Here is a 27,883-nt window from a genome sequence, read left to right as displayed (position 1 = left end):
ATACTGTGAAATTTTCCTTTCATATGACTTCAAAAATCTATTTGAAGTTTCTAAGTAACCAAATAGCACCAGTGATTTAAACGTATTTTTAGCTCTGACCATTGTAAAAGGATCTTAAATATTAAACACAATTTATAATTCTCATTCATATTTAATAGCTGTGTGGCAGCATATAGCTGGCTGTTAGCAGAACTCGCTTTCTTGGATTTAAAAGTGAACCTTCGCTTTTGTAGGAAAGACAGTTCAGACATCCAAAATTGCCATAGTCTTAGTTTTAATCATAGAATTTTACAGCACCATCGAGCCTGTGCCGGCTCTTGGAAAAAGCTATCCAACTAGTCCCACTTCCCTGCTCTTACCCCACAGTCCTGCAATTTTTTTCCTTTTCAAGTACCTATCCAATTCCCTTTTGACAGCTATTATTGAACCTGCTTCCACGACCCTTTCAGGCAGTGCATTTCAGATCATAACAACTCCCTGCGTAAAAAAATTCTCCCCTTTTGCCAATTACCTTAAATCTGATTACTGACTCACCCGCCAGAGGAAATACTCTTATCAAAACCCTTCATAATTTTGAACACCTCTGTTAAATCTCCCCTCAACCTTCTGTGCTCTGAGGAGAACAATTCTAGCCTCTCTAGTCTTTCCACATAATTGAAGTCCCTCAACCTTAAGTCTTAAAGTTTAAAATTGTGCAGAATTTGGGGAAAATCTTGAATTCAATCCTAATTTGGAAGTTAGTTTGCCGTAGTTAAAAAACAGCTTCTAAATTACGACTGAATCTAACAAACAACTTTCCAAAATACCTGCACAATCTTAAATTTTATGGTAAGATTCTTAAGGAGTCTAAGACCATGCAAAATTTTGAGCCTCAATGTTTTTGTTTCTCATGTTCTGGATTGGGTGCTGCTATGTATTGGGGAAAGTCATCTTAAGATATTTATAGGACTGAATTGATTTTGTCAAGGGAGGATGTGACACTTTTTCTTCCTCATCAATAGCCCACTAACTTCAAGGATGATTTGGGACATCCTTCCAATGAGAAGGGCGCTATATAAATGCATAGTAACATGTTGTTGTGGAGTAAATACTCACCTTTCCATGTGGCTTCTCACTTGAAGAGTACTTCCTCTTTTAACTCTTAAAAGCCCCTAACATGTTAAAATTACCATTTACCTTCCCTTTTGATGCAATATTCACTCCACATATGAGGATTAGGAATGCTCAGAATAGTGTCCAATATAGACAATTCATTTACAAGATTAAGCAATTTGCCTCGTGTTAGAAGAATAGGTGAAAAAAAACATGTTTGATAAAAATGCTGACCAGCTCACCAATACAATGCACTGTCTGCTGGATCAGAGAATCAGTGGAAAATTCATACTTTTGCTGATGAATAAAGTGAGACTTTATTTACCAGTGAAGTCTTTTTGGGACCTCTTTTATTTAATATCTTCATAAACAATCTGGAGCTAGGTGTCACGAGCACAGTGGCTAACTTTGCAGATCACATAAAGCTAATGACTCCTCATCGATGGCAGATGAAATTCAATGTAGAGAAATGCAAAGTGCTTCACATGGGGACAAAAAATCCAGGAAAGGACTATTATTTAAATGGAAAAAAAATAATCTGTACGAAAATGAAATGGACCTGGGGATCCTGATTGACAATAAATTGAGGCTATTGCAACAGTGCTCAGTCGCAGTGAGTAAAGCAAACCAGATGCTGAGCTGTATTAAAAGAGCAATATTGAGCCGAAATAGTGGGATAATCCTACCACTTTATAAATCACTGGTATGACCACACTTGGAATACTGTGCACAGTTCTGGTCACCGCAGTATAAAAATGGATATTGAAGCGATTGAGAGGATTCAGAGGAGGGCAACCAAAATGTTTGAGGGGATGGAAGGACTGGACTACAAAGAGCGATTAGATAAACTGGGCATGTTCACACTGGAGAAGAGAAGGTTGAGGGGCGATATGATTGCAGTCTTTAAAATTCTGAAGGGACTAGATAATGTAGATCATAATAAGCTATTTTTTTTTGTACTGAACAGTAGAACCGGAGGGCATGGCATGCGATTGAAGGGAAGTAAATTCAGACCAAATTTGTGGGAATACTACTTCAGTGAGAGTAGTAAACTTATGGAACAGGCTCCCTAGGGAGACAGACAATGGAAGCAGAAAGTGTTGTTTGTTTCAAGAACAAATTACATAGATTTCTGCTAGAAAATAATATCACAGGATACAGTATACAATTTGGGACACAACATGTCAAGCGACTGGCTTGATGGTGGAAGACGAACTAGATGGACCTTGGTCTTTTTTCACCTAGCAAATTCTTATGTTCTTATAACTCCTCATCCAGTCTGAACAGATTGCAGATTATTACCTTGAATGTACTGCTGCTTGGTGATTTGAATTGGCTGTGTTGGGATAGCTTGGATGTTCTGTAATAAACATGATAGATAAGTTTGTAAACCAGAGCTGAAAATTCCAATGAATAACAAGATTATAGTTTCACTGAATTGTTATTAATAAATCTTATGTTGTGTTAAAAAAGATAATATTCTTGGAAGATTTGTAGATTCTGTAGAGGCATTTTTGAACAGCCGTGACCGTCTGGCTAAGATGAAGTGTGATCTGAGCAAATATGAATTCAATTAAAGACAATCATTATTATTTATGTAATCATCAAATATGCTGAGGGGCCCAGGGAATCTGGGCAAAACGTAACAGTTTTCAATAAAGCAAATCTAATGTAAATTATCATTGGTAAATTGTTACAGGAAAATTATCACCAGCAAGTTATCACTGGTAAAATATCACCAGCAAGTTATCACTGGTAAGTTATAACCTGGGCCAATAGAAAAGACAGGCGCACTTTTTCTGCCAGAAATGTTGCCCTGCGTTATAAACCTCTGTGAAGGAAGTTTCTGGCCAGCTGGCCTCCTGGCTGTTTACTTGACATCACTTAGGTCGGTGTGGCGCAAATGGCAAATGGGCTTCACTCAGAGGCCCCACTGTTGTGATTGTTTGTGTGTGTGTCAGTGTGTGTCTCTGTCTGTGTCTCTCTGTGTGTCTCTGTTTGTGTGTGTCTCTGTGTGTCTGTGTCTCTGTCTGTCTCTATGTGTCTGCCTCTGTGTCTGTGTGTGTCTCTGGGTCTCTGTCTATGTGTGTGTCTCTCTCTGGGTCTCTGTCTATGTGTGTATCTCTCTCTGGGTCTCTGTCTATGCGTGTGTCTCTCTCTGGGTCTGTGACTCTGTGTGTGTCTCTCTCTGGGTCTGTGTGTGTGTGTGTCTCCGGGTTTGTGTGTGTGTGTGTGTATCTCTGGGTCTCTGTCTCTGGGTGTCTCTCTCTGGGTCTGTGTGTGTCTCTCTCTGTGTGTGTCTCTCTCTCTGGGTCTCTGTGTGTGTGTCTCTCTCTCTGGGTCTCTCTCTCTGACTGTCCTTCTCTGGGTATCTGTCTCTCTCTGGGTCTCTGTCTGTGTGGGTGTGTCTCTCTGGGTCTCTGTCTCTGTGTGTGTGTCTCTTGGGTCTCTGTCTCTGTGTGTCTCGCTCTGGGTCTCTCTCTGTGTGTGTCCCTCTCTGGGTCTGTCTCTGTATGTTTGTGTACCTCTCTGGGTTTCTGTCTCTGTGTGTATCTCTCTCTCTGGGTCTGTGTGTGTGTGTGTCTCTCTCTCTGGGTCTGTGTGTGTGTGTGTGTCTCTCTCTGCGTCTCTGTGTGTGTGTCTCTCTCTCTCTCTCTGGGTCTCTGTCCCTGTGTGTCTCTCTCTGTGTGGTCCCTCTCTGGGTCTCTGTCTCTGTTTGTGTGGTGTGTCTCTCTCTGGGTCTCTGTGTGTGTGTCCCTCTCTCTCTGGGTCTGTGTGTGTGTGTGTGTGTGTGTGTCTCTCTCTGAGTCTCTGTGTGTGTGTCTCTCTCTCTGACACAGTCTGTGTGTGTGTGTGTGTCTCTCTCTGACACAGTCTGTGTGTGTGTCTCTCTCTCTCTCCTGGGTCTCTGTCCCTGTGTGTCTCTCTCTGTGTGGTCCTCTCTGGGTCTCTGTCTCTGTTTGTGTGGTGTGTCTCTCTCTGGGTCTCTGTGTGTGTGTCCCTCTCTCTCTGGGTCTGTGTGTGTGTGTGTCTCTCTCTCTGGGTCTGTGTATGTGTGTTTCTCTCTCTGGGTCTCTGTCTCTGTCTCTGTCTCTCTCTCTCTCTGGGTCTGTGTGTGTGTGTGTGTGTGTCTCTCTCTCTGGGTCTCTGTGTGTGTGTGTGTCTCTCTCGCTCTCTGGGTCTCTCTCTGTGTGTGTCCCTCTCTGGGTCTCTGTGTGTGTGTGTCTCTCTCTCTCTGGGTCTCTGTGTGTGTCTCTCTCTCTCTGGGTCTCTCTGTGTGTGTGTCTCTCTCTCTTTCTGGGTCTCTGTGTGTGTGTGTCTCTCTCTCTGGGTCTCTGTCTCTGTGTGAGTCCCTCTCTGGGTCTCTGTGTGTGTCCCTCTCTGGGTCTCTGTGTGTGTGTGTGTTTCTCTCTCTCTTGGTCTCTGTGTGTGTGTGTGTCTCTCTCTCTGGGTCTCTGTGTGTGTGTGTCTCTTTCTCTGGGTCTGTGTGTGTGTGTGTCTCTCTCTCTAGGTCTCTCTGTGTGTGTCTCTCTCTCTGGGTCTGTGTGTGTGTGTCTCTCTCTCTCTCTGGGTCTCTCTGTGTGTGTCTCTCTCTCTGGGTCTGTGTGTGTGTGTTTCTCTCTCTCTCTGGGTCTGTGTGTGTGTGTGTCTCTCTCTCTGGGTCTCTGTGTGTGTGTGTGTTTCTCTCTCTCTTGGTCTCTGTGTGTGTGTGTCTCTCTCTCTGGGTCTCTGTGTGTGTGTGTCTCTCTCTCTGGGTCTCTGTCTCTGTGTGAGTCCCTCTCTGGGTCTCTGTGTGTGTCTCTCTCTCTGGGTCTGTGTGTGTGTGTGTGTGTGTGTCTCTCTCTGGGTCTCTGTGTGTGTGTGTCTCTCTCTCTGGGTCTGTGTGTGTGTGTGTGTCTCTCTCTCTCTAGGTCTCTCTGTGTGTGTCTCTCTCTCTGGGTCTGTGTGTGTGTCTCTCTCTCTCTGGGTCTCTGTGTGTGTGTCTCTCTTTCTCTGGGTCTCTGTCTCTGTGTGTGTCCCTCTCGCTCTCTGGGTCTTTGTCTCTGTGTGTGTCCCTCTCTGGGTCTCTGTGTGTGTGTGTGTTTCTCTCTCTCTTGGTCTCTGTGTGTGTGTGTCTCTCTCTCTGGGTCTCTGTGTGTGTGTGTCTCTCTCTCTGGGTCTGTGTGTGTGTGTGTGTCTCTCTCTCTGGGTCTCTGTGTGTGTGTGTGTCTCTCTCTCTGGGTCTCTGTGTGTGTGTGTGTGTCTCTCTCTCTGGGTCTCTGTGTGTGTGTGTGTGTCTCTCTCTCTGGGTCTCTGTGTGTGTGTGTGTGTCTCTCTCTCTGGGTCTCTGTGTGTGTGTGTGTGTGTCTCTCTCTCTGGGTCTCTGTGTGTGTGTGTGTGTCTCTCTCGCTCTCTGGGTCTTTGTCTCTGTGTGTTTGTGTCTCTCTCTCTCTGGGTCTCTGTCTCTGTGTGTGTCTCTCTCTGGGTCTCTGTGTGTGTGTGTGTGTCTCTCTCGCTCTCTGGGTCTTTGTCTCTGTGTGTGTCTCTCTCTGGGTCTCTCTGTGTGTGTCTCTCTCTCTGGGTCTGTGTGTGTCTCTCTCTCTGGGTCTCTGGGTCTGTGTGTGTGTCTCTCTTTCTCTGGGTCTCTCTGTGTGTGTCTCTCTCTCTGGGTCTCTGGGTCTGTGTGTGTGTCTCTCTTTCTCTGGGTCTCTGGGTCTGTGTGTGTGTCTCTCTCTCTGGATCTCTGTCTCTGTGTGTGTCCCTCTCTGGGTCTGTGTGTGTGTGTGTGTGTGTCTCTCTCTGTGGGTCTGTGTGTGTGTCTCTCTCTCTCTCTGTGGGTCTGTGTGTGTGTGTGTCTCTCTCTCTGTGGGTCTGTGTGTGTGTCTCTCTCTCTGTGGGTCTGTGTGTGTGTGTGTGTCTCTGTGGGTCTGTGTGTGTGTGTCTCTCTCTGGGTCTCTGTGTGTGTGTGTCTCTCTCTGGGTCTCTGTGTGTGTGTCTCTCTCTGGATCTCTGTCTCTGTGTGTGTCCCTCTCTGGGTCTGTGTGTGTGTCTCTCTCTCTCTCTGGGTCTCTGTGTGTGTGTCTCTCTCTCTGGACCTCTGTCTCTGTGTGTGTCCCTCTCTGGGTCTGTGTGTGTGTGTGTGTGTCTCTCTGTGGGTCTGTGTGTGTGTCTCTCTCTCTCTCTGGGTCTCTGTGTGTGTGTCTCTCTCTCTGGATCTCTGTCTCTGTGTGTGTCCCTCTCTGGGTCTGTGTGTGTGTGTGTGTGTGTGTGTCTCTGTGGGTCTGTGTGTGTGTGTGTGTGTGTGTGTCTCTCTCAGGATCTCTGTCTCTGTGCGTGTCCCTCTCTGGGTTTCTGCGTGTGTGTGTCTCTCGCTCTCTGGGTCTCTGTTTCTGTGTCTGTGTGCAGTGCTGGGCCCTGAGAGGCAGGGGGTGGTGAGCTCCTGTAGCCTCACTGGTGACCCCCGCTTCCCCCCTACCAAAAAAAATGGGTCACCTAATTAAAGAAGCAATTCATATTTTTTTTGCAACAATCTAACGTGTGTTATTTCCTCATGTTTAGTTTTTATCAATAAAGTGAAAAAATGTAGTTTGGCAGTAAAATGTACGTCCACAGCACCAATCAACCCCCGTAATTTTCCAAATCTCCCCACAATTTTTGGCAAATATTTCCACATTTTTCTATTGGCCCAGATTATAACCAACGTTAAATTATCACTGGTAAATTATTACTTATAAATGATCACCAATGGTAAATTATTACGGTAAAATATAATCTGCGGTAAATTATCATAGGTAAATTATAACTGACACTAAATTCTCAGCAACATTAAATTATTGAACACTACAAATTTTGAGCTTACTACAACTACAACTTGCTCGGGGCAGTGTCTTGGAGGACTTATAACCTGTCACTGCAGATCTAATTTCCTGGGGTCCCTTGTCTCTAATCATAATTTGCTCGCAATATATTTCATAATATGTAGCTGTCTGAGTTGGCAGGACACTCGTCTCTGAATCATAAGATTGTGGATTCAAGCCGTACATTGGGACTTATAAAATCTCATAACTCATAGTCTAGACTGACACTCCAATGCAGTGCTGGGGGTATGTTACATTTTTGGAGGTGGCACCCTTCCTTTTTTATATGTTGTAGCCGTGCATCATAGGCGAGAGTGCTACCAACTGAGCCTGGCTGACACTTAATCCCAATGCCAAGTGTAATGCTCATTCATGGAGTCAGATCCAGTAATTTAGTAAAAATATATCTGCTAAAGCATCACTCACTCGGGGGTGAGTTTGATGCCCATAGTTATACTGCAGTGTTTATTTAATGAGATAATAAAAAAAGGAACCATTAAAATAGGGAAAGAGACATAAAACCAAACACGTTCACAATATAAATAATTATGATGTATTAAGGGTGTTGCACCATAAAGAAGCAGGCTGTAGTCGGTCGTGGTGGGAGACTCAGGAAATAACTAAATAATAAAACAGCGCCCTATCACATTGAAACGTCTCAAAGATATCAGTGTTCTGTAGAATATAGTGACTGTGTATTTGTAAGCAAATGTGGCAACTCATTTGTGCCCAGCAATGTCCCAAACAACTATGAAATGAATGATACCAGTAGAAGCTTCTTTGTCAAATAGTTCCATAGGATCTTTAACGTCATCTGAGCAGTCAACATGGTGCAATGTACTTCCAGGTTTCCTTATAAAGGGCATTAGACCTCCATACTGTCTGCGGTACAGCTGGGTCCTAGTAAACCTTTGGTGATCAGCTACACAGCAGCTTTATAATAAATAATAATAGTAATCCTTGCATTTGATATAGCACCTTATCACATCTTCGAGACGTCACAAAGCGCTTCACAGAATATACTGTAAAATTAATTGACTGTTTATTTTGTGGGCAAAACGTGGCAGCCAATTGCGCACAGCAGTGTACCATAAACAATTGTGGGTTAAGTGACCAAGTTATTATTTTTATTTTTATTTTGAGGGATTATTATCAGGCGTGTGGAGTAAGGAAACTTGCCCAAGCTTTCGCCCTGTCGAGAATAAAACCCAGGTCTCTTGCTTGCAAGGTGATTGCTCTAACCACTGAGCTACAGGTCTCCATATTAGTAGAGTCTGGGAGCAGGTCATCATTCCGCCCACTCAGCAATTGTACAAATGGCAAGTGAAAAAAACACCTTAAGTGCAATATGTTGTTGATCATAAAATTTAGAGTTATGACTGCAACTGATTCACTGTGAAATACATAGCACAATGTGATAAGATGTAGGTGGATTCTGACTCATTGTTTTCCTTAAGTAAATGAAACCAAAATGATTCTTGAGTCAGTCATGAACTTGATGAGATAGGTCTTTAAACCAATTTGCTTCTCTAAGGCATAACACTTTGTTTCATAGTTAGAAGCATTCCAGCAATTCACCAGCCTGGAGTTTCTGTGCAAGATTAGCTTCCCACTGGGGAGTGTAAAGTGCATGAACTAAACTTCAACTACATTCTGTACCACATATTTCCTTAGATTGCTGCAGTACCATTCAACCCAGACTTTGTTAATATTTTATCGCAGCTGTCTGGCATTTGAACTCCCTCTTGGAGCATGATATTGGGATAGTAACAATGCTCAGCTTTGTGACAGAGCACATGGACCAAAATAATCTGACACATGAGGAAACAACAACAACAACTTGGATTTATAGAGCGCCCTCCACGCCGGATGGTGTCTCAGAGCACTTCACAGTAACGGATCCCGGGGCCGAGCCAGGGAGAGGTGGAGGAAGATGACCAGAGGTGCGGTCAAAAAGAAAGGTCTTCAGCCAAGACCTGAAAATAGGAAGAGAGGGAGCGAGACAAAGTAAGTGAGGAAGGGCGTTCCAGAGCCTCGGGGCGAAGTGGCTGAAGGCACGGCCGCCGAGGGTGGAGCGGAGGATTCGGGGGACGAGGAGGAGGCCAGACCCGGTGGAACGAAGGCAACGGGCACTGTTTTGAGGAGAGAGGAGGTCAGAGAGGTAGGGGTGTGCAGAGGGGTGGAGGGATTTGAAGACAAGGATGAGGATCTTGAAGTCGATCCTCTCTGGGACAGGCAGCCAATGCAGTCTGGCAAGGACTGGGGTAATCAGGGAGTGGAGTTTGGTGCGGGTGAGAAACCATGCCAAGCGGGTGAGAATATCCAAACCAAGCAGAGCTACATGTTTATATGCCATCCATACATGGAAATTTCCCTGTGTCTGGAATGGAACGTGCATTCTTCCTGGAGGGATGCACCCTGCTTACCTAAGGTTGCCAAGAGCTAAGGCTTGTATAAGTTGGGTACAACTGGATATTGCTAGATTGATAAATAATTACCCTGATGATCATGCTTTCTATTGAGGTCTCCTGTTCAAAACCCTGCTGAAGAGGCTGAGAAAGGAAACCCAGCACCTTAGTGAAGTCACATTCCAGCTTTGATGTGAACTGAAAATTAAGAAAAGTGTTTTCACTTGCTTCTTTTCTGGTATGGAGCTATTCTTACTTGTCACGTATATTTTCACCTATCGGATTTTTTCGGGCAAAAATTATAACTAACCAATTTTTATTTGGGAGAATGTTGGCCAGGACACCGGGGGAAACTCTATTCTCTTTTCAAATAGTGCCATGGGATCTTTAATGTGCACCTGAACAGGTAGACGGGACCTCAGTTTAAAGTCTCATTCGAAGGATGGCACCTCCAACAATACAACACCCCCCCAGCACTGTATTGGGGTGTCAGCTTAGACCATGTGATTCCAAGTCCCAACATGGGGTTTGAACCCACAACCTTCTGACTCGGGGACAAGAGTGCTACCACCGAGTCAGGCTGATCCCTCTCTCATGAAATAGGAGAAAATCAAGGCAAGTAAATGTGATACAAATCCCAGATTCAGTAATGAATGTGGGGGAGGGGTTGAGTATCCACTCTGGCTAGAGATCAGTCAGGATGTTAATTATAATCAGTTTGGTAAATTCAGTGAAAAGTCTGTGAAGAACAGAATTTATTTTGGAGCTTCAAAAAAACCTTTCTAAATTAAGGCATCAACAAAATATTAACTTTATTTTTCTTAAAATAAAATACCTTCATAGATTAAGGCAACAAAGCCCAAATAAATTTCTGGTGAAAACTCTGGTCCTTAGAAATGCTGGAGGGTTTGAGTAATTATCTTAGAGGGATAAGAAGCACTATTTCCGAGAGAGGGCCCAGTTTCGATTCCCGGGCAGGGTGAAACCTTAGACAAGTTTCCTTGTTCTGTATGCCTCTGTTTACCTAGCAGTAAGTAGGAACCCAGTTGTTAGTCAATTGTCAGATCGCTTTCCGGGGGTAATAATCCCTCCAAAAAATGTCTCAACTACGTGATAAACCACTAACCACTATGTGATTATTATTACTCGCTGAATTAAACAAGCACAGAACCTTCTTAATAATTAACAATTATTTACTGTATTTGAACATAACATAAAAACATAAGAAATGCTAATTAATTATGAAGCTAAGAAATTATGGGGTGAAAATTGGGGTGTATGATATGCTAATTTACACCGATGGTCCTAATTAACAAATGCTTTAAAAATGTGTCTTGATTGTAATTAACATACTAACTGATTGAAGGGTGGGCCGAAGGTGGATACTAGATAGGGAGATCTACATATGGATGCAACCTATAAATGGACATTTCCCTGCATCTAGAATGTAATGAAATGTGCACTCTTCCTAAAGGGACACACTGTACTTACCTAATCCCTTGAGTATTAGGCCTAGGTTGGCAAGAGTCAAGGTTTAGGGACCCCAGAGTACGTATTGGGGAGCTGCTGGAATTCAACCACCTACTACTATTAAGAGAACTCTCTACCAAGCTTCCTGCTGCTTGACCAGCCAGGACCACTCTACTCATAAGGTCTTTGACTTAAAGGGTCTAAAGGATTTTGAGTGGAAAGATTCCCAAGTCATGCTGATGAGCCAGGCTGGCTGGGCTGTCAGCAGCAGTACCATGGAGTTAGGATCTGTCTGACTCAGGAATCAGTCTACCCCAGAATACCACAAAGGATTGAATCAATTTTGATGTTCCGTTGCCAAGCGTGTAACACTTGGAGCCATCTCATCTCCAAGGAAACCCTGCTTACCAACCCCAAATGGAGGATAGTTATGGCTCACAGCTAATGCCATGAGCGATTTTGAGGCTTTTGGTTCTAATTTAAAACTAAAGAAGTGTATTAATGCCAGCAATGAGAGTGTTATTAAAATAATACGTCCCTGGATAGGTTATGATTGGTGAGAAACTCTATTTGATGATTGGCTTTGCATGACTTAATTTTTAAAAGCAACTCTGCTTTACTAAATTGAACTCTGCTGTTTCCTTTTCCTTTAGTCAACATTTTCTTGGAGCTTCGAGCGGGAAAACAGCTTTCAAATTAAGACTGAATTCAAAAGTTTTGCAAAACTCTAAAAAGTCAAGACAATGCTGTTAAGGCCATCCATCACTGCAGTTTAATTTCCTCAGTGCGATTTGTAGCAATGAGGACCGGAAAGTTATAAATCAGGAATTCCTCTCTGAATTGCTATGCTCCTAAGAGAGAAACTCAGGATTATCAAATTCAATAACCACTTTCATAGAATTGCTTTAAAAAAATTAAGTTGAACAACCTACAAAATAACCAACCCTCAAATAGAATTTTTCATCACTCATAACAGATTACTGTCCTGGAAAGTATTTTTCTTTAATACTTCTTGTCAGCACTAACGTTAATACATCTCTGTATCTGTGGGCACCAAGTACTGAAAAAATGTGAGATATTGACCTAAATCAATGCAATCTGTACATCGCTCTCACGAGAGTCTGGCATTTGCAGCACAGAAACCCAAAAAATCTGAACTACGCAGGGGGTATACAAAGACAGCTTTTCCATCTGACACTTCCCCAAACAGGTACATGTTGTCTCTATGACTGTGTATCACTAAAGCTCACCACTTAAAACTACATCCTGCTAATCTGCAAATTGTGCAGTAATTTAATCGACACCTCTTATCATCAGATCAAATGCTAGATGTAGGCATAAGGACTGGTAAATGCAGTCAAAAGACAAAGAAGAACTTATTTATTTTCATGTCTGGCCTGTGGTCCCTTTTCTTCAACATATTATGATACTCGGTTAAAAATCCGGCCTTCCAATTTACTGAAGGTTGTTTTTTTAATAATAATTTTTTAAAATAATAATATTATTACTATAAAAGTAGCTTTTTCTACCTACATCCAAGCCTTCAAAACATCAAGGCCTGGATGAGCACCAACTTTCTGCATGTGAATATAGAGAAGATGGAAGCCATCTTCCTTGGTTCCCATTAAAATCTTCTCCCCCGTGATTCTACCTCCTTTAACCTCCCTGGCCTATCCCTGTACGCAACCTAGGCATCCAGTTCAACCCCCAGGTCTCCTTTCTACCCCACATCCAGTCCCTGATCGGGACTGCTTTCCTCTAACAAAAATAGAGAGAGCTAGGAAAACTCAGCAGGTTAGGCAGCATCTATGGAGAAAGGAAAGTAGTCAACGGTTCAGTTCCACAACCCTTTGTCAGAACTGCCCTGGTCTTTTCGTTCCTCTGCTTTCCTCTACCTCAGCCACACTGCCTACCTCTGACGATACCATAGGAAAGGTATTAGAGGCTAGAACACTAGACTCATTTAAAAAGCACATAAAAAGGAGGTGCTAGAGTATGTAAGTGATCTTTAATCGATCGATCGGTTCTGGACAAGGAGCCAATGGAGCCTGAAAAGGCTGTGAGAGTAGAAAGAGATAAGGAATTGGTTGGATATGGCCTTGTCCGTGATGGAGAGCTCAGACAAATTTGTCTTAAAATTTAGGATTGAGCAGGATTTTAGAAAAGTCAATTCATCTTTAATTTAAAAGGTGGGTTTCTGCAGTGCCCCAAAAGCCCTGGGGAAAATAGGTTTCCAAACCAGTGAAAAAATCCCAGTAGATATTACACATGGAGCTTTTGGCGAAGACTGATTATAATAGGGAAAATCCCATTAGTGGCTACACATAACTGAGACCAAAATTTCAGCCCACAAGACTGAATTAAAAAAAATTCCAAAATCTTTTATAGTCATTATTTTTATCAGCTTTAAACAACCACAAATTACATGTATACAGCGCCTTTCACATTGGAAAGACATCCCAAAGCGCAGGACAGTGAAGGGTTTGAAGGTCTTGAGACGGGCCTTGAAGGAAGCAAGAGAGGGGGTGAAGCAGAGGGATTCTGGGATGGGATTAGGGGCAGAAAAGCTGAAGGCCCCAATAACAATAACAACAAATTGCATTTATATAGCACCTTTTACGTCGGAAGGACATTCCAAGGCACTGGGGTTCAAGGGTATTAAAGCTAAAACCATGAGACATTTCTGGCTCATGAGTTCTGCTCAGCTGGACACTATCTCACTGGTGGTAAAGTGATGCTATGCTTATAAGTCATTCTATTCACAACAGTAATTAGGGTGTAGCTGTACTTTGAGAAGTGCACTGCTATAACAGATATAATTGTAGTTATTAAGTAAGAATTCAAAATGTATAGTGCATGACTCATATATGGCTTGGTACTCTCCCAGTGAATATTGAGCTTATTTATAATTCTCTATCTGATGAATGCTTCCTTTCCAAATAAACCTCTCTGGGAGTCAAATTTGCGGTATTCCTAAACACATTCCGTTCTTTAATTATTGCTAAGGATTATTAAGAAATACTTTATTAAATAGAATCTGACCTTAATGACTGAACAGCCACCTCTTATATTCCCCCCATCCCCATCTCAACAACAACAACAACAACAAGATTCCATTTATAAAGCGCCTTTCACATCAGGAGGACGTCCCAAGGCGCTGCACAATTGGGTCATGACCCGAGCAGGGGGGAAATGGTCAGGGTGAGGGGAGGGAAGGGAGGGAGCGAGGAGGGGGGAAATGGTCAGGGTGAGGGGAGGGAAGGGAGGGAGCGAGGAGGGGGAAGAGAGTCGAGAGGGGAGCTGAAGGTACAGTCAAAGAGAAAGGTTTTGAGACCGGCCTTGAAGGAGGAAAGGGAGGAAGCGGCGAAGGCACTGGGGGATGGAGTTCCAGAGCCTCGGGGCTGAGAGGCTGAAGGCCTGACCACCGATGGTAGGGCGATTGGGGCGGGGGACGTGGAGCAGACCGGAGCCGGAGGAACGGAGGGTACGGGCAGGTAGGTAGGGGGATAGTAGGTTGGAGAGGTAGGAGGGAGCGAGGCCGTGAATGGCCTTGTAGGTGAGGATGAGGATCTTGAATTCGATCCTCTGGGGGATGGGGAGCCAGTGGAGGTGAGCGAGGGTGGGAGTGATGTGGTCGCGGAGCCTGGTGCGGGACAGTACACGAGCTGCAGAGTTCTGAATGACCTGCAGTGTGGAGGGAGGTGGCGGGAAGGCCGGCGAGGAGAGAGTTCCCATAGTCCAGCCTTGAGGTGACAAAGGAGTGAACCAGGGTTTCAGCAGCGTGAGGGTTGAGGTAATGCCGTAGTCTGGCGATGTTCCGGAGGTGATGGAAGGCGGTGCCAGTTGTGGTGCGGATGTGAGGGAGAAAGGACAGCTCAGGGTCGAACAAAACGCCGAGGTTCCTGACTGGGTTTGAGAGGTGGAGAGTGCAGCCTTGGATGCTGATGGTGTCAGCACCTGAGGTGCGGAGGCGCTGACGTGAGCCAATCAGGAGGGCCTCGGTTTTTCGCACGTTGAGCTGAAGAAAGTTGTCTCTCGTCCAGGACTCGATGTCGGACAGGCAGCTGTCAGGACATCGGTGGTCGTGGAGTTGAGAGTAGAGGAGGAAAGGTAGAGTTGGGTATCATCCGCATACATGTGGAAGTTAACTCCATGTCTGCGGATGATGTCACCGAGGGGGAGCATATAGAGGGTGAAGAGGAGGGGACCGAGGACAGAGCCCTGAGGGACACCACATGAGACAGTACGAGGGGTGGAGGAGAAGCCATTCGTCGAGACAAAGTGAAGACGGTGAGAAAGGTACGACCTAAACCACTCAAGGACAGTGCCTTGAGTGAACAAAAACTCTCCCACTCTGCTCGGGCTTCCAGTCCATCTCTGCAAAGTGTTTTGAGATGTTTTCCTAAATAACAATAATAATTTGGTCACTCAATCCAGGACTGTTTGTGGGACACTGCTGTGCGCAATTGACTGCCGGGTTTCACCCACAAAATATACAATGAATTTACTTTACAGTATATTTTGTGAAGCGCTTTGAGATGTCTTGAAGATGTTAAAAGACGCTATATCAAATGCAAGGATTATTATTATCATTATTATTATGCTGTGTAAATTCAAGTCACCCCGACTTTGGGAAAATGTTGTCTCCCGTAGCCTTTTTCAGAACAACAACAACTTGCATTTATATAGCGCCCTTCATGCGGGGTAACATTCCGGAGTGCTTCACAGTGGCGGAAGTTGGACAAGGAGCCGGGGAGAGAGAGGGGGGCGTTGACCATAAGTACAATTAAAGAAAAGGTCTTTAGGCAGGATTTGAAAGTGGGGAAAGAGGGGGCAAGGCATAGGGATTGAGGGAGAAAGTTCCAGATTTCAGGACGTAGTGGCTGAAGGCACAGCCACCGATGATAGAGTGGGGGCAGCAGGTGATGGAGTGGGGAGGGGGGGTATGCAGATCGGATAGGTAAGGAGGTGCGAGAAAAGATTTGAAAACGAGTCAGAAGATGTTGAAATTGATCTGTTCAGTAATTGAGAGCTAGTGGAGTCCAGCAAGGATTGGTGTGATTGGGGGTGTGGAGTTTTGTGCGGGTGAGTATCCAGGTGGCGGAGTTCTGCATTCATTATATTTTGTGTATGGTGGAGTGGGGAGACCAGCGATGAGGACATTGGAACAGTCCAGCCAGGAAGTCACAAAGGCGTGGACGAGGGTTTCGGCAGCGTTGGTTGTGAGGTTCGGACAGAGGTGGCCAATGTGATGGAGGTGGAACAAAGCGGTCCTGGTCAGGGAATGGAATGGACAGGATTCTTCTAATCACAGCAGCTGGATCGGCATTTTAACTTTTTACTTTTATAATTATGTAGTGTAGGTCAGTGTCTGTCAAAGCTGTGCAGAATCCGTGCTCAGTTAAAAGCTTTCCCGCTTCCCACCGCTCACTGAGGGGAAACACTCAGGTCCCCACGGTACAAAAAGGAGTACAGGGAGCATTGGTTTTAAAATGCAATTTTGCTAGTGCCTCCAGTTATCGTCAACATTAGTTTCATGCCAACTGACTCTTCAATTTGTTGAACTTTATTCGACTCAGAATTATATAATCGTTTTTTAAATCAGTCATAAAAACAGGCAGATTTAACAATTGGTGTGCTTCAAATATTTGGCATTCCTGAGATGAATTTTTCACTAACTTTTCCCTGGAGTTACTGAGTAAGAAAAGTGCTTCACTGCATCTTGTGTTGATTTCTCTCTTGTCATAACCCTTCAAGGATCAAAACTCAAGACTAAAAATACGGTATCTCTCAGGTTGATACAACTCAGAGACCTGAGTTAATCCCTCTCCTCCTCAGAATCAAATCTGCACTATAAATAGATTGTATAACAAACAAGAAAAGGCTTTGTAGATGTGCCAGTACCATTCAACTTAATCAGTTTCTAATCACATAATACAATCTGTGTTCTGGAAACAAAAATCTTATTTAGTTGGATTTGTTCATGCATTCTATTTTGTCCTAATAACAGTTAATGCTGCTTAATTTGGATGGGTACATTAAAGCATACCATTAAATTATACCAATGAAGTGGTGACTCACTTCATGGTTGTTTATGAGTCCTTGCTTTGTGCAAATTGGTTGCCACATTTGCTTACAAATGCAGTCATTCCACTTATCTGTGAAGCCCTTTCAGACGTTTCACTATCATGGGTGCGTGTCAGATACAAGGAATATCATATTACAAGATTGGTCTGGATGATGAAAGTCTTTCTGGCCATCTGATCTCATCGCTCCAGAACTTATTAGAAATGTAGAAATATACAGGACCAGGAATGTGATTCATCAGCCCAAAGGAAAAAAAACTAAATGACCCTAGAACAGGGTTGTCCAATACGCTAGCCACTAGTCACATGTGGCAAATTGGGAATCCAGATGTGGCAAAACTGCATTTTTGTTCAGTAAATAAAAAATAAGGAATAGACACTGTTATCGGGTATGTATCTCAATACTCATATTCGCACTGCGGATGCATGTGTACTTTGACCTTGTGTCACTGAAAAGCCAGGTGCGGGCCGCTGAACGCACCTGTGTCAAATCTGGCCTAACGGTCCACCGACATATCTGGCTGGACCTCCTCAAAATTTACCGCTCCACTCTAGCCTCGGCCAAGTCGTCCTTCTACTCCAGGATAATCCTGGAGGCGAAGAACAACCCCAGGCTACTGTTTTCCACCACAACCCGACTCCTCCGTCCCCCCCGCCACCCCGCGCAGGTCATCTCCTCCAACCTTCACTGCGAGGAGATGCTGGATTTCCTTGAATCCAAGATCAAGGGAATCCGCTCCGCGGTCACTTCCCCTCCAACTTCCACCCACCACCCACCCCTTCCCTCCCACACTCCGACTCCTACCCATCCTCCCCTACACACCTTCGTACCCGTTTCCCCACCCTCTGTCACTGAACTCATCCTATCCCTAAAACCAACCACCTGCTCCCTTGACCCCATCCCCACTCCACTCCTTATCTCCCAGCTCCACTTTCTTGCCCCACATATCACTGACATCATCAACCTGTCCCTCTCCTCTGGCTCTGTCCCCATTCCATTAAAAACTGCCATCATCACGCCCACCCTGAAAAAACCCTCCCTTGATGCGTCGCAGCTATCAAGTTACCGGCCCATCTCCAACCTCCCCTTTCTCTCCAAGGTCTTGGAAAGAGTTGTCGCCTCCCAACTGCGCTCTTTCCTTTCCACCCATTCTCTTTTCGAACCCCTTCAGTCAGGTTTCCGTGCTGCCCATAGCACAGAAACTGCCCTGGTCAAGGTCACCAATGATATCCTGACCATCTGTGACCAGGGCTCCCTCTGTCTCCTCGTCCTCCTCGACCTATCGGCAGCATTCGATACGGTCGACCACGCTATCCTACTCCACCGCTTGTCCTCCCACCTCAACCTTCAAGGCACTGTCCTTGAATGGTTTAGGTCGTACCTTTCTCACCGTCTTCATTTTGTCTCGACGAATGGCTTCTCCTCCACCCCCCGCACTGTCTCATGTGGTGTCCCTCAGGGCTCTGTCCTTGGTCCCCTCCTCTTCACCCTCTATATGCTCCCCCTGGGTGACATCATCCGCAGACATGGAGTTAACTTCCACATGTATGCGGATGACACCCAACTCTACCTTTCCTCCTCTACTCTCAACTCCACGACCACCGATGTCCTGACAGCTGCCTGTCCGACATCGAGTCCTGGACGAGAGACAACTTTCTTCAGCTCAACGTGCGAAAAACCGAGGCCCTCCTGATTGGCTCACGTCAGCGCCTCCGCACCTCAGGCGCTGACACCATCAGCATCCAAGGCTGCACTCTCCACCTCTCAAAGCCAGTCAGGAACCTCGGCGTTTTGTTCGACCCTGAGCTGTCCTTTCTCCCTCACATCCGCACCACAACTGGCACCGCCTTCCATCACCTCCGGAACATCGCCAGACTACGGCACTACCTCACCCCTCACGCTGCTGAAACCCTGGTTCACGCCTTTGTCACCTCAAGGCTGGACTATGGGAACTCTCTCCTCGCCGGCCTTCCCGCCACCTCCCTCCACAAGCTGCAGGTCATTCAGAACTCTGCAGCTCGTGTACTGTCCCGCACCAGGACCACATCACTCCCACCCTCGCTCGCCTCCACTGGCTCCCCATCCCCCAGAGGATTGATTTCAAGATCCTCATCCTCACCTACAAGGCCATTCACGGCCTCGCTCCCTCCTACCTCTCCAACCTACTATCCCCCTACCTACCTGCCCTCCTCTGGCTCCGGTCTGCTCCACGTCCCCCGCCCCAACCGCCCTACCATCGGTGGTCGGGCCTTCAGCCTCTCAGCCCCCAGGCTCTGGAACTCCATCCCCCAGTGCCTTCGCCGCTTCCTCCCTTTCCTCCTTCAAGGCCGGTCTCAAAACCTTTCTCTTTGACCGAGCCTTCAGCTCCCCTCTCAACTCTCTTCCCCCTCCTCGCTCCCTCCCTTCCCTCCCCTCACCCTGACCATTTCCCCCCTCCTCGCTCCCTCCCTTCCCTCCCCTCACCCTGACCATTTCCCCCCTGCTCGGGTCATGACCCAACTGTGCAGCGCCTTGGGACGTCCTCCTGACGTGAAAGGCGCTTTATAAATGGAATCTTGTTGTTGTTGTGTTGTTGTGTGTTTGTTGGTAAAATTACATAGAATTACATAGAATATACAGTACAGAAACAGGCCATTCGGCCCAACTGGTCTATGCTGGGTTTATGCTCTACATAAGCCTCCTCTTGCCAATCCTCAACTAAGCCTATCAGCATAACCTTCGATTCCTTTCTCCCTCATGTACTTATCTAGCTTCCCCTTAAATGCATCTATGCTATTTGTCTCAACTACTCCTTGTGGTAGCGAGTTCCACATTTCCAGCATTCTCTGGGTAAAGAAGTTTCTTCTGAAAATGGTAATATGAAAAGCAGCATGTGCCAGTGGTTTTTGATCATGTGTGCTTTTACTTCCTTGGTTACTGCTTATTGGTTACCTGCTAAACCGGTGTTTAACACAGGTGAAAACAATGGAAACAAACACAATATTGTATGGAGAGAGGAGCTGTCAATCGTGGTCAGCTATATCGATCAGCTATAAGCGCTCCAGGTCAGCAGAAGAAAGCAAGCCCAGCAATAGTGAACAGCTCCAACAGGGCATGTCATGGCAAAGGGCAAACAGTAGCCAACCGTGCTCTGGATGGGGTGGGTCTGGCACGTCTTGTAAAAGAAAAATAAAGAGATGACTGCAAGGTTTCGCACTGAATGGTGATAGATGTTTGTTAAGCGAATACACATGTAAACATACACGTGAAATACATTTACCTGTATTGTGTGAGTGTATGTAAGGCTACAGTTTACTAAAATTAGTGCCTGTGGCTAAGATAGTGTGGTAGTGTTAGTCAGCAATTTCTATTGGACAATACTGCCCTAGACAAGACTACCAATACCCACCAATTGAATTCTTCCCCCAAATAGCTATCTATTTTCCTCTTGAATTTGCCAACAATCTGCCTCCGCTGTCTCTCTGGGCAGCCTATTCCACATATTCACTACTCTGTGTGGAAAAGAGCTAAATCTAAACTCTTTGTTCATCTTCCCTGAATTTAAGCCCATGTCACGCCTCCTAATTTAATTAGAAACAAATCTGTGTCTACAATAGATTTTTTGAGGAGGGAGAATATATGTTACCTTCTATTCTAATCGTTGATGTCAGTTGTAACAATTCTCAAAGGCTTTTGTTAAGTATTTAAGTTAACAGGTGCTCATCGCACATTGAAGCAGACCATGGGTCTCCTATAACCTTGAACTGTACCCTTGCTTGTGTAACACAATGGTTTGAAAATTGCAGTGTATTATGTGTGAAGACCTATGATGCTAGTTAGCACATGTATTGAAAAAAAACTTGAGATAATTAACACATTGAGTGGTTCCTGCTTTTGTTGGGAGATAACCTCCAACCACCAGAAACATTTTTCTATGATGTGCCGAGAAACTAGCACAATCCTAGCCGAATTTGACCTCTATCTTATTTCCCTTTGAAAAGAGAAGGGAGTTTCTCCCGGTCATCTGGCCAACAATCCCCCAGGTAAAATTGTTCATTCATTTTATTAAAAAAAACGTGGTCACTCAATGCACAGCTGAGTGGGACACTGCTGTGCGCAATTGGCTGCCGCACTTTGCCCACAAAATACACAATCAATCTACATTACAATATATTCTGTGAAGTGCTATGAGACATCTCAACATGTGATAAGACACTATATCAAGGATTATTATTATTATTATTATTGGCTGTTTGTGGGACATTGGTGAGCACAAATTGTCTGCCGCTTCTGTCTACAAAATACAAAATGATAATAATCACATCTCAATTCTCTTCCATAGTCAAGCTAAATTCCTCACCACCAAGTTAGGCTTTGGGTTTTGCAACAAATGTATACACTACACAAATAGTAAATAGATAAGCAGTTCAATATTTGTTCTTGCAACAATGCCACCAGGTACTTTTACTAAACAGGATCTGAATGGCTAAAACAAGTTACTTTGCTTGTACTGGCTTGCCTTGATAACATCTGGTTTGCTATTTCGTTTCTGAGCAATTCATGGAAATCCCTTCAGTTTCGTTGTTTTCTCAAAAACAAGCCTGCATGCCAAATTTATTCAAACATTTTCATATAATAGGGATATTTTCCAGCTTAATCGCTTGTTTTTTTGCTGCCAGCTGAATTACCAGTAAATACAATGTTAAAGTTGTGGTAGGCACTAAATGGTACACCTCCCCACCTCAAACAAAAGTTGACTGCTGCCTCATACTGCCACCATTTGTTGATAATTGGAAGTGTAAATCACAATATTTTCTCCATATGTAAACATTCCTTCTGATCTTGACACATACAAACCTGGAAAGTCCCAGGTTCGATTTACAGACTGTGTTCAGTCACAGGAAACAGTTAAATTCTTCCCGTTTGGCTCTTGCTTTATCACTGTAAGCCACAGCCCTGATGTGAAAGGTTGTCCTAGACGGATTAACAACTCCCGCTGATAAGCCAGACTGACTGGTCTGTCACTAACAGTAACTAGTACTGCAGACCCATGTGGCTCAGGCACCAGTCTACAGGGAATCAAATCAATTCCAATATTCCATGCTTGGAAGCAGCTTAACCCCAAGAAGATCCACTTACACCCCCAACCAGAAAGATAGTCACGAGTTGGCCCAGAACAAATTAGTACAATAATCAGAGGAAAAGGGTTTGGTTTTAGAAAAAAAAGTATCAGTCTCAACTCGTGTCATTCACAAATTGGATATACTGCTATCAAGGCGATTTAGAAGGTTAGGTGGTTGTGGCTTTGTGGATGTTGATTGATAATAATAATAATAATAATCCTTGAATTTGATATAGCGCTTTTCACGTCGGGAGGACGTCCTAAAGCGCTTCACAGAACACACTGTAAAGTGAATTGACTGTATATTTGTGGGCGAACGTGGAAGCCAATTGCGCACAGCAATGTCCCACAAACAGTCGTGGATTGAAAATGACCACTTTGTTATTTTTTTTTTGGAGGGATTATTATTAGGGGTGTGGAGTAAGGAAATTTGCCCAAGGTTTCGCCCTGACCTGCCTGGAATTGAACTCGGGTCTCTCGCTTGCAAAGCGAGTGCTCTAACCCCTGAGCTACAGGACTCAGTTTATATTGTATGCAAGTTTGACATAACTCAAACTTTGCTTAACTCATATTAAATGTATGGTCCCAACTGATATGACTTATGTGAGGTTTATTGTACATAAATATGGCTGCCATGGAATCATGTCAGCATAATTATTTTAAAAAAATAAATCAGAAGGTAAAAAAACATAAAGAAGGAGGGTAGGACTAATGTCTAATATATGTATATATATCTATACACATAATTCCTTGCACTCCCACACTCTATTTGCCCTCAGACATGAGTTCTGATACAGAAGACCTCTAGCTGACAACAACTACAACAACAAATTTACATTTATTTAACACCTTTCACTTCAGGAGCATGCCCATAGTTCAGTCACAGATTTTGTCTGTGAAAATCTTGGTGTTTTACTTCTTTTCATTCTTGCGAATACGCAATCTATAGTGGCGCAGCATTGCCACACAATGCCATTCACATGTATGACATGACCAAAGGCCTTCACATAATATCGAAAACCTCTATCGGGTCACTCCATAACCTTCTTAGCTCCAGTGAAAAAAGCTCAAACTTCTTTATTTCTTTGTAAGTGAAAGTCCTTATGCCTGGTTGAATTTAATGGTTGAAAGATTTCTTTAGTTGGCTTTGTAAATTCTCTTTCCTTCTTTAGTGATGTTATAATTCCAGTTTCCATGAGGATGATTAGGCATGCTGTCTGTATTGTTTCATTAGAGCAGGTTGCACACTGAAGAAGGAATTGCTATTCAGTAAACACATTGAGCCTAAGACTGCATTTTAATGAATGGCTGTTCTAGTTGTATTTAGCTTTTTGAAAAATAAATCCAAGGAATAGTACCCTGCATATGTGACAATGAAGTCATTCACAAACTGGACATGATTGCTATCACGGCACACTTGCTGGAAGGTCGGGTAGATGTACCTTTGTGGACATTGATTGATGACAGGATCTGGCTTGGCCCTCATGCTGGTTCGCATGCTTTCACTGCACGAAAGTGACAGTATGAAGACAAACCATTCATACAAAAGATCGGTTAACATAACTGCTGATCAGATGTGTCTTCCTGGCAATTTGTAGCACATCATCCTCTGGATCAAAAGGTTCAAGCCCCACAGTTGGATTTATAATCCTTGCATTTGATATAGTGCCTTATCAAATTGTCTCAAAACCCTTTACAGGATTTACCGTGGAGTGACTGCATATTTTATGGGCAAATGCAATAGCCAATTTGCACAGATGAATGTCCCACAAACAGCCAAGAAGTGAATGACCAATTTATCTGGGGACTTGTTGGCCAGGGCAGACCCTTTTCTTTTCGAATAGTGCAATGCAATCGTTAACATCCAACTGAACCTCAGTGGCAAGACAGCACCTTGGTTTAATGTCTCAATCGAAGGGCAGTACCTCCACAAAATGAGTTCAAAGACCTGATGTGGGGTTTGAACAAACAACCTTCTAATTCAGAAGTTATAGTGTTATCAGTTCAGCCAGACTGGCACCTGACAAGCTCATAGTCTATTGTGACACTCAAATGCAGTACTGGGAGAAGCGCCTCATTATGAGAGATATTGTCCTTCACATAAGATGGTAAACCAGTGATGGCCGACCTGTGATCATGGGCAGGAGTGGCCCATTGAGAAGCGGCCCCCAAATATTCGCATTAGTCTAGGTAAGTGCGTGTTCGATCGGTAGCACTTTTTCAGTTTTTNCTTGATTAAATATTTCTTGATTTATGTCACAAATCAGGAAATAATCAACCAAGAAAATGTATTTTGCCGGCCAACCATAAAAGTTGGCCAGCACTGTGATAAACAAAGAATTCATCTGCCTGTTCAGGTGCATATTAAAGATCCTGTGACACTATTCAAAAAGAGAAGGGGATTTATTTGGGTATCCTGGTCAAAAATCCTCCAAATGAATAGGTCATTCATCTCCCCCACTTAGTTCACACTACATTGCACAGACTGAATGCCATGTTTGCCTACTAAAACAGTACTGCATTTGTCTGTCTCGTAATCCAAGACATTTTGATATAAGGCACTATATAAAAGATCAAACTCTTTCTTTCAATGTTAAGCATTCCATCAGACTTGAAACAGACAATCTCAACAGCAGGACCTTGGGGAGAGCGAAGCCCATTTCCCACTGGTGCTGCACCAGGCATTCACATGCAGAGCTGCTCCACCCACAGTAGAGGCGAGTAAATAGCTGGCAGCAGCGCACAGAGGCCCGGGGCCGTGCTCACTGCATTTCTACACGTTTGTAGCGGAGAGGGTCTGTTTTAGCAGATTCCGCAAAGAAATTGTGGCCGCACTTCTCTATTGGCCCAGCCAATAGATCAAAACAGCATGAGGCAAACCCAATGCTGGGCTACATTGGTAAATAAGTTGAGTTTAGATCCGCAGTCATACTCAGGCTGTACAGTGCTCTGGTCAGGCCATACCTAGATACCCATACAGTGCTACTCACAGCAGAATGAGCTCTGAATAATGATTAGACAAGCTAAGACTCTTCAGTCTTAAAAGATGAAGACTCAGAAGGGACCTCATTGAAGTGCATAAGATTTAAATGGGAATGAAAAAGTAAACCTTACAACAATACTTTAGGATGCACCAAGACAGTAGAACAAGAGGCCACATGTTTAGAGTAGCAAAGGACAATTGCCAGACAGATGCCAGGAAGTTTTTCTTTACTCAGAGGGTAATTAATGACTGGAACAGGTTGCCAGGAAAGCTGGTAGAGACCAGGGCACTGGACTCATTTAAAAAGCAGCTTGATGCTTTGTAGGATGGGCATTCTGGAAGGATGAGATCAGATGGGTCCAATGGCCATCTTTATTCAAACAACTCTTGTGATATCATGTTAAGTTACAACAGTTCACCTAAAATAAATAATTCCTGGTATCATGGAGCCATAGAAATTTACGACACAGAAGAAGGCCATCCAGCCCATCTTGTCTTGTTGGCTCATAAGCAGTTCAGTGCTCTGAGACGCTGCCTGCATGAAAAGCACTACATAAATGCAAGTTGCTGTTGTCAAATAAACCTGCAACAATTCCCAACTGCAAACAGCCAATGGATAACCCTTCAAAAAAACATTGACAATACAAATGTGTGTGGGAGCGACTGATGGATAAATTTATTCAGAACATGGGCATCATTTAAACTCCTCACAAACTCAGTAGCTTTGATGTGTGCATGACTTAAACATGAATTCTGCTCTGTTACTTTTAACAATAAGTTCAAGCCACATGCAAGTTCTGAACAACAGTTCTTGTGTATTCAGCAGAGTGTCTCCCACAGTGTATATAATGTTTCATGGCCACAAATGTCAGCATCATCACACTCATAAGCCAGGAACTGACAAGATCCACAAGTCATGTGCCAAGCAGCTATTTGGGTAATTGAATGTCCTATGAATAATTGAAGGGATGAATCCAATATTTAAGCTGTACTAAACTATCATTTCCTGGTTAAATGCATCTTTGGCAATGTGCGTATTTATTAATTTCTCAGTGTGCTCAGCAGCCTTATAGTGTGACTGAGCTGGCCTGCTATTTATATTGAGTGGGTGGGTGAGTGCATGTATGTCTGTATGCTTTGTGTGTGTGGTTGGGGAGGTGGGGGAGGGACAAATGTGTTTATTTTGTGGGATTCACAAAAGGTTTTGGAACTTGCAGATCTTCTGACTATCCACTTTTTCTCAGGCTGACCCTCCTGAACTCTCTGAATCCCAATCTCTTTTTCAACTTCTGTGAAGCCACAGCAGGTTCCTACAGTCTAGCAGGAGATTGGCGTCATTTCTATCCAATGAATTCCATGGAGAATATTAGAAAATCTAAAAAATTCAACCTTATTTTTGATTCCAGTTTTCCAGTCAGTTTAGTACAGTATTTGACCTATTTATGTGGTAACATGTCACATGCAAAAAGAGTAATCTGGGGAGAAATTATAATCCACTGAATGGAGTATTTAGATGAGTGTGCCTTTCGGAGCAATGGTAAAATAACCTTCCTACAACCTCAGTGCATTCGCCCATGGAGAGCACCATGTTCCCATTTATAAAGGCCCATTCGTCTGCAGCAGCTTCTGTCATATAAATAGGACTGAGCTGCAAGCAGCAGGACCTTTCAGTCCATATTGATCTCGTAGTAAAGTACTGCCCTGACTCGAATGAGCAGCACATCCAAAAAAAAAACAGAAGCTCTCTCCAACTACTTCTACCTCACACTAATGAGAACACAATAGTTGCTATTGGGTAGACTTCAAAAATAAATTGGAAAAACAATGTATAATGTTTATTGTTAATAATAATGTACAGGAATAGAAATAAGCATTGAACAAATTAACAGTCATTGGGGGCAAGGATTATTCCTACTCAGCTTCTTGTATCCATTCAAGCCCAAATCCTAATGGTGGGCAAGCGATAGGAAAGTTTGATGGATAGTGCTCTCCACGTCAAGCTGGTGGTTTTAGCTGGTTAAACTCTAGCACTACCCCAACGCACACTCTGGGTCCCAAGCCTTGACTCTTGCCAGCCTGTGCCAAATACACTCTGGAATTAAGTAAGCAAGATACATCCCTCCAGGGAGAGAGTGCGCATTCCATTCCAATAAATGTGAATTTCCATTTATAGATGGGAAGCATGGAATTCTCAGTTTGGTTTGGATACTCTTAAGCATGATGATGGGTTTCCATATGTGTCAGACACCCGGCTGACCACCCCCAAAAAATTTAAAACATTAGAATATTAGGTACATCTGTACTTTAGATTGTAGTATTGATACTGCTCCAATCTTCAAAAAAATGTCACAGAATACTTAGAAAGCATAGCCTCATGTGTCTCATTTTAAGAAAATGTTTTATTTTTGCTCTATTTATATTGTACCCATATGACATGTAGTCCATTAGAGTTATCACACATACAACAACAACAAGATTGCATTTATAGAGCGCCTTTCACGTCGGGAGGATGTCCCAAGGCGCTGGACAGTTGGGTCGGGACCCGAGCAGGGGGGAAATGGTCAGGGTGAGGGGAGGGAAGGGAGGAAGCGAGGAGGGGGTAGAGAGTCGAGAGGGGAGGTGAAGGCCTCAAAATAAAATAATGATATCACACCAGTCCATTTCTAGCTGCCATAACACTTAATTAAATGTCTTTTCCCAGTAGCTAATTCAATTCTCGCTTCATTTTTCTGGCCCAATCTGCCTCCACTGGGTCCCCAGATCATCCGTTACCCACGTTCACTGTTCTCTCTCGCGCTCTCTCTATAAGTGGTAGAAATCTCAGCTGTCTCAACAACAACAACAACAACAACAACAAGATTCCATTTATAGAGCACCTTTCACGTCAGGAGGACGTCCCAAGGCG

The 27,883-nt window shown here is 44.0% G+C and overlaps 1 protein-coding gene across 1 annotated transcript in view; it reads right to left on the bottom strand.

Moving 5' to 3' along the window:
- The window catches only part of poln (polymerase (DNA directed) nu), a 103,890-nt gene that overhangs the window by 47,414 nt on the left and 28,593 nt on the right, over positions 1-27,883 (bottom strand). The window contains exon 13 of the mRNA XM_042342212.1: positions 2,395-2,452. Coding sequence (XP_042198146.1) covers positions 2,395-2,452 — 58 coding nt within the window. The remainder of the gene's footprint in view (positions 1-2,394; positions 2,453-27,883) is intronic.

Source organism: Callorhinchus milii, unplaced genomic scaffold (assembly GCF_018977255.1).
Source record: "Callorhinchus milii isolate IMCB2004 unplaced genomic scaffold, IMCB_Cmil_1.0 Scaffold1, whole genome shotgun sequence".
Taxonomy (NCBI): domain Eukaryota; kingdom Metazoa; phylum Chordata; class Chondrichthyes; order Chimaeriformes; family Callorhinchidae; genus Callorhinchus; species Callorhinchus milii.
The sequence above is the reverse complement of the archived record's forward strand: the minus strand, read 5'-3'. Positions and strand labels throughout refer to the sequence as shown.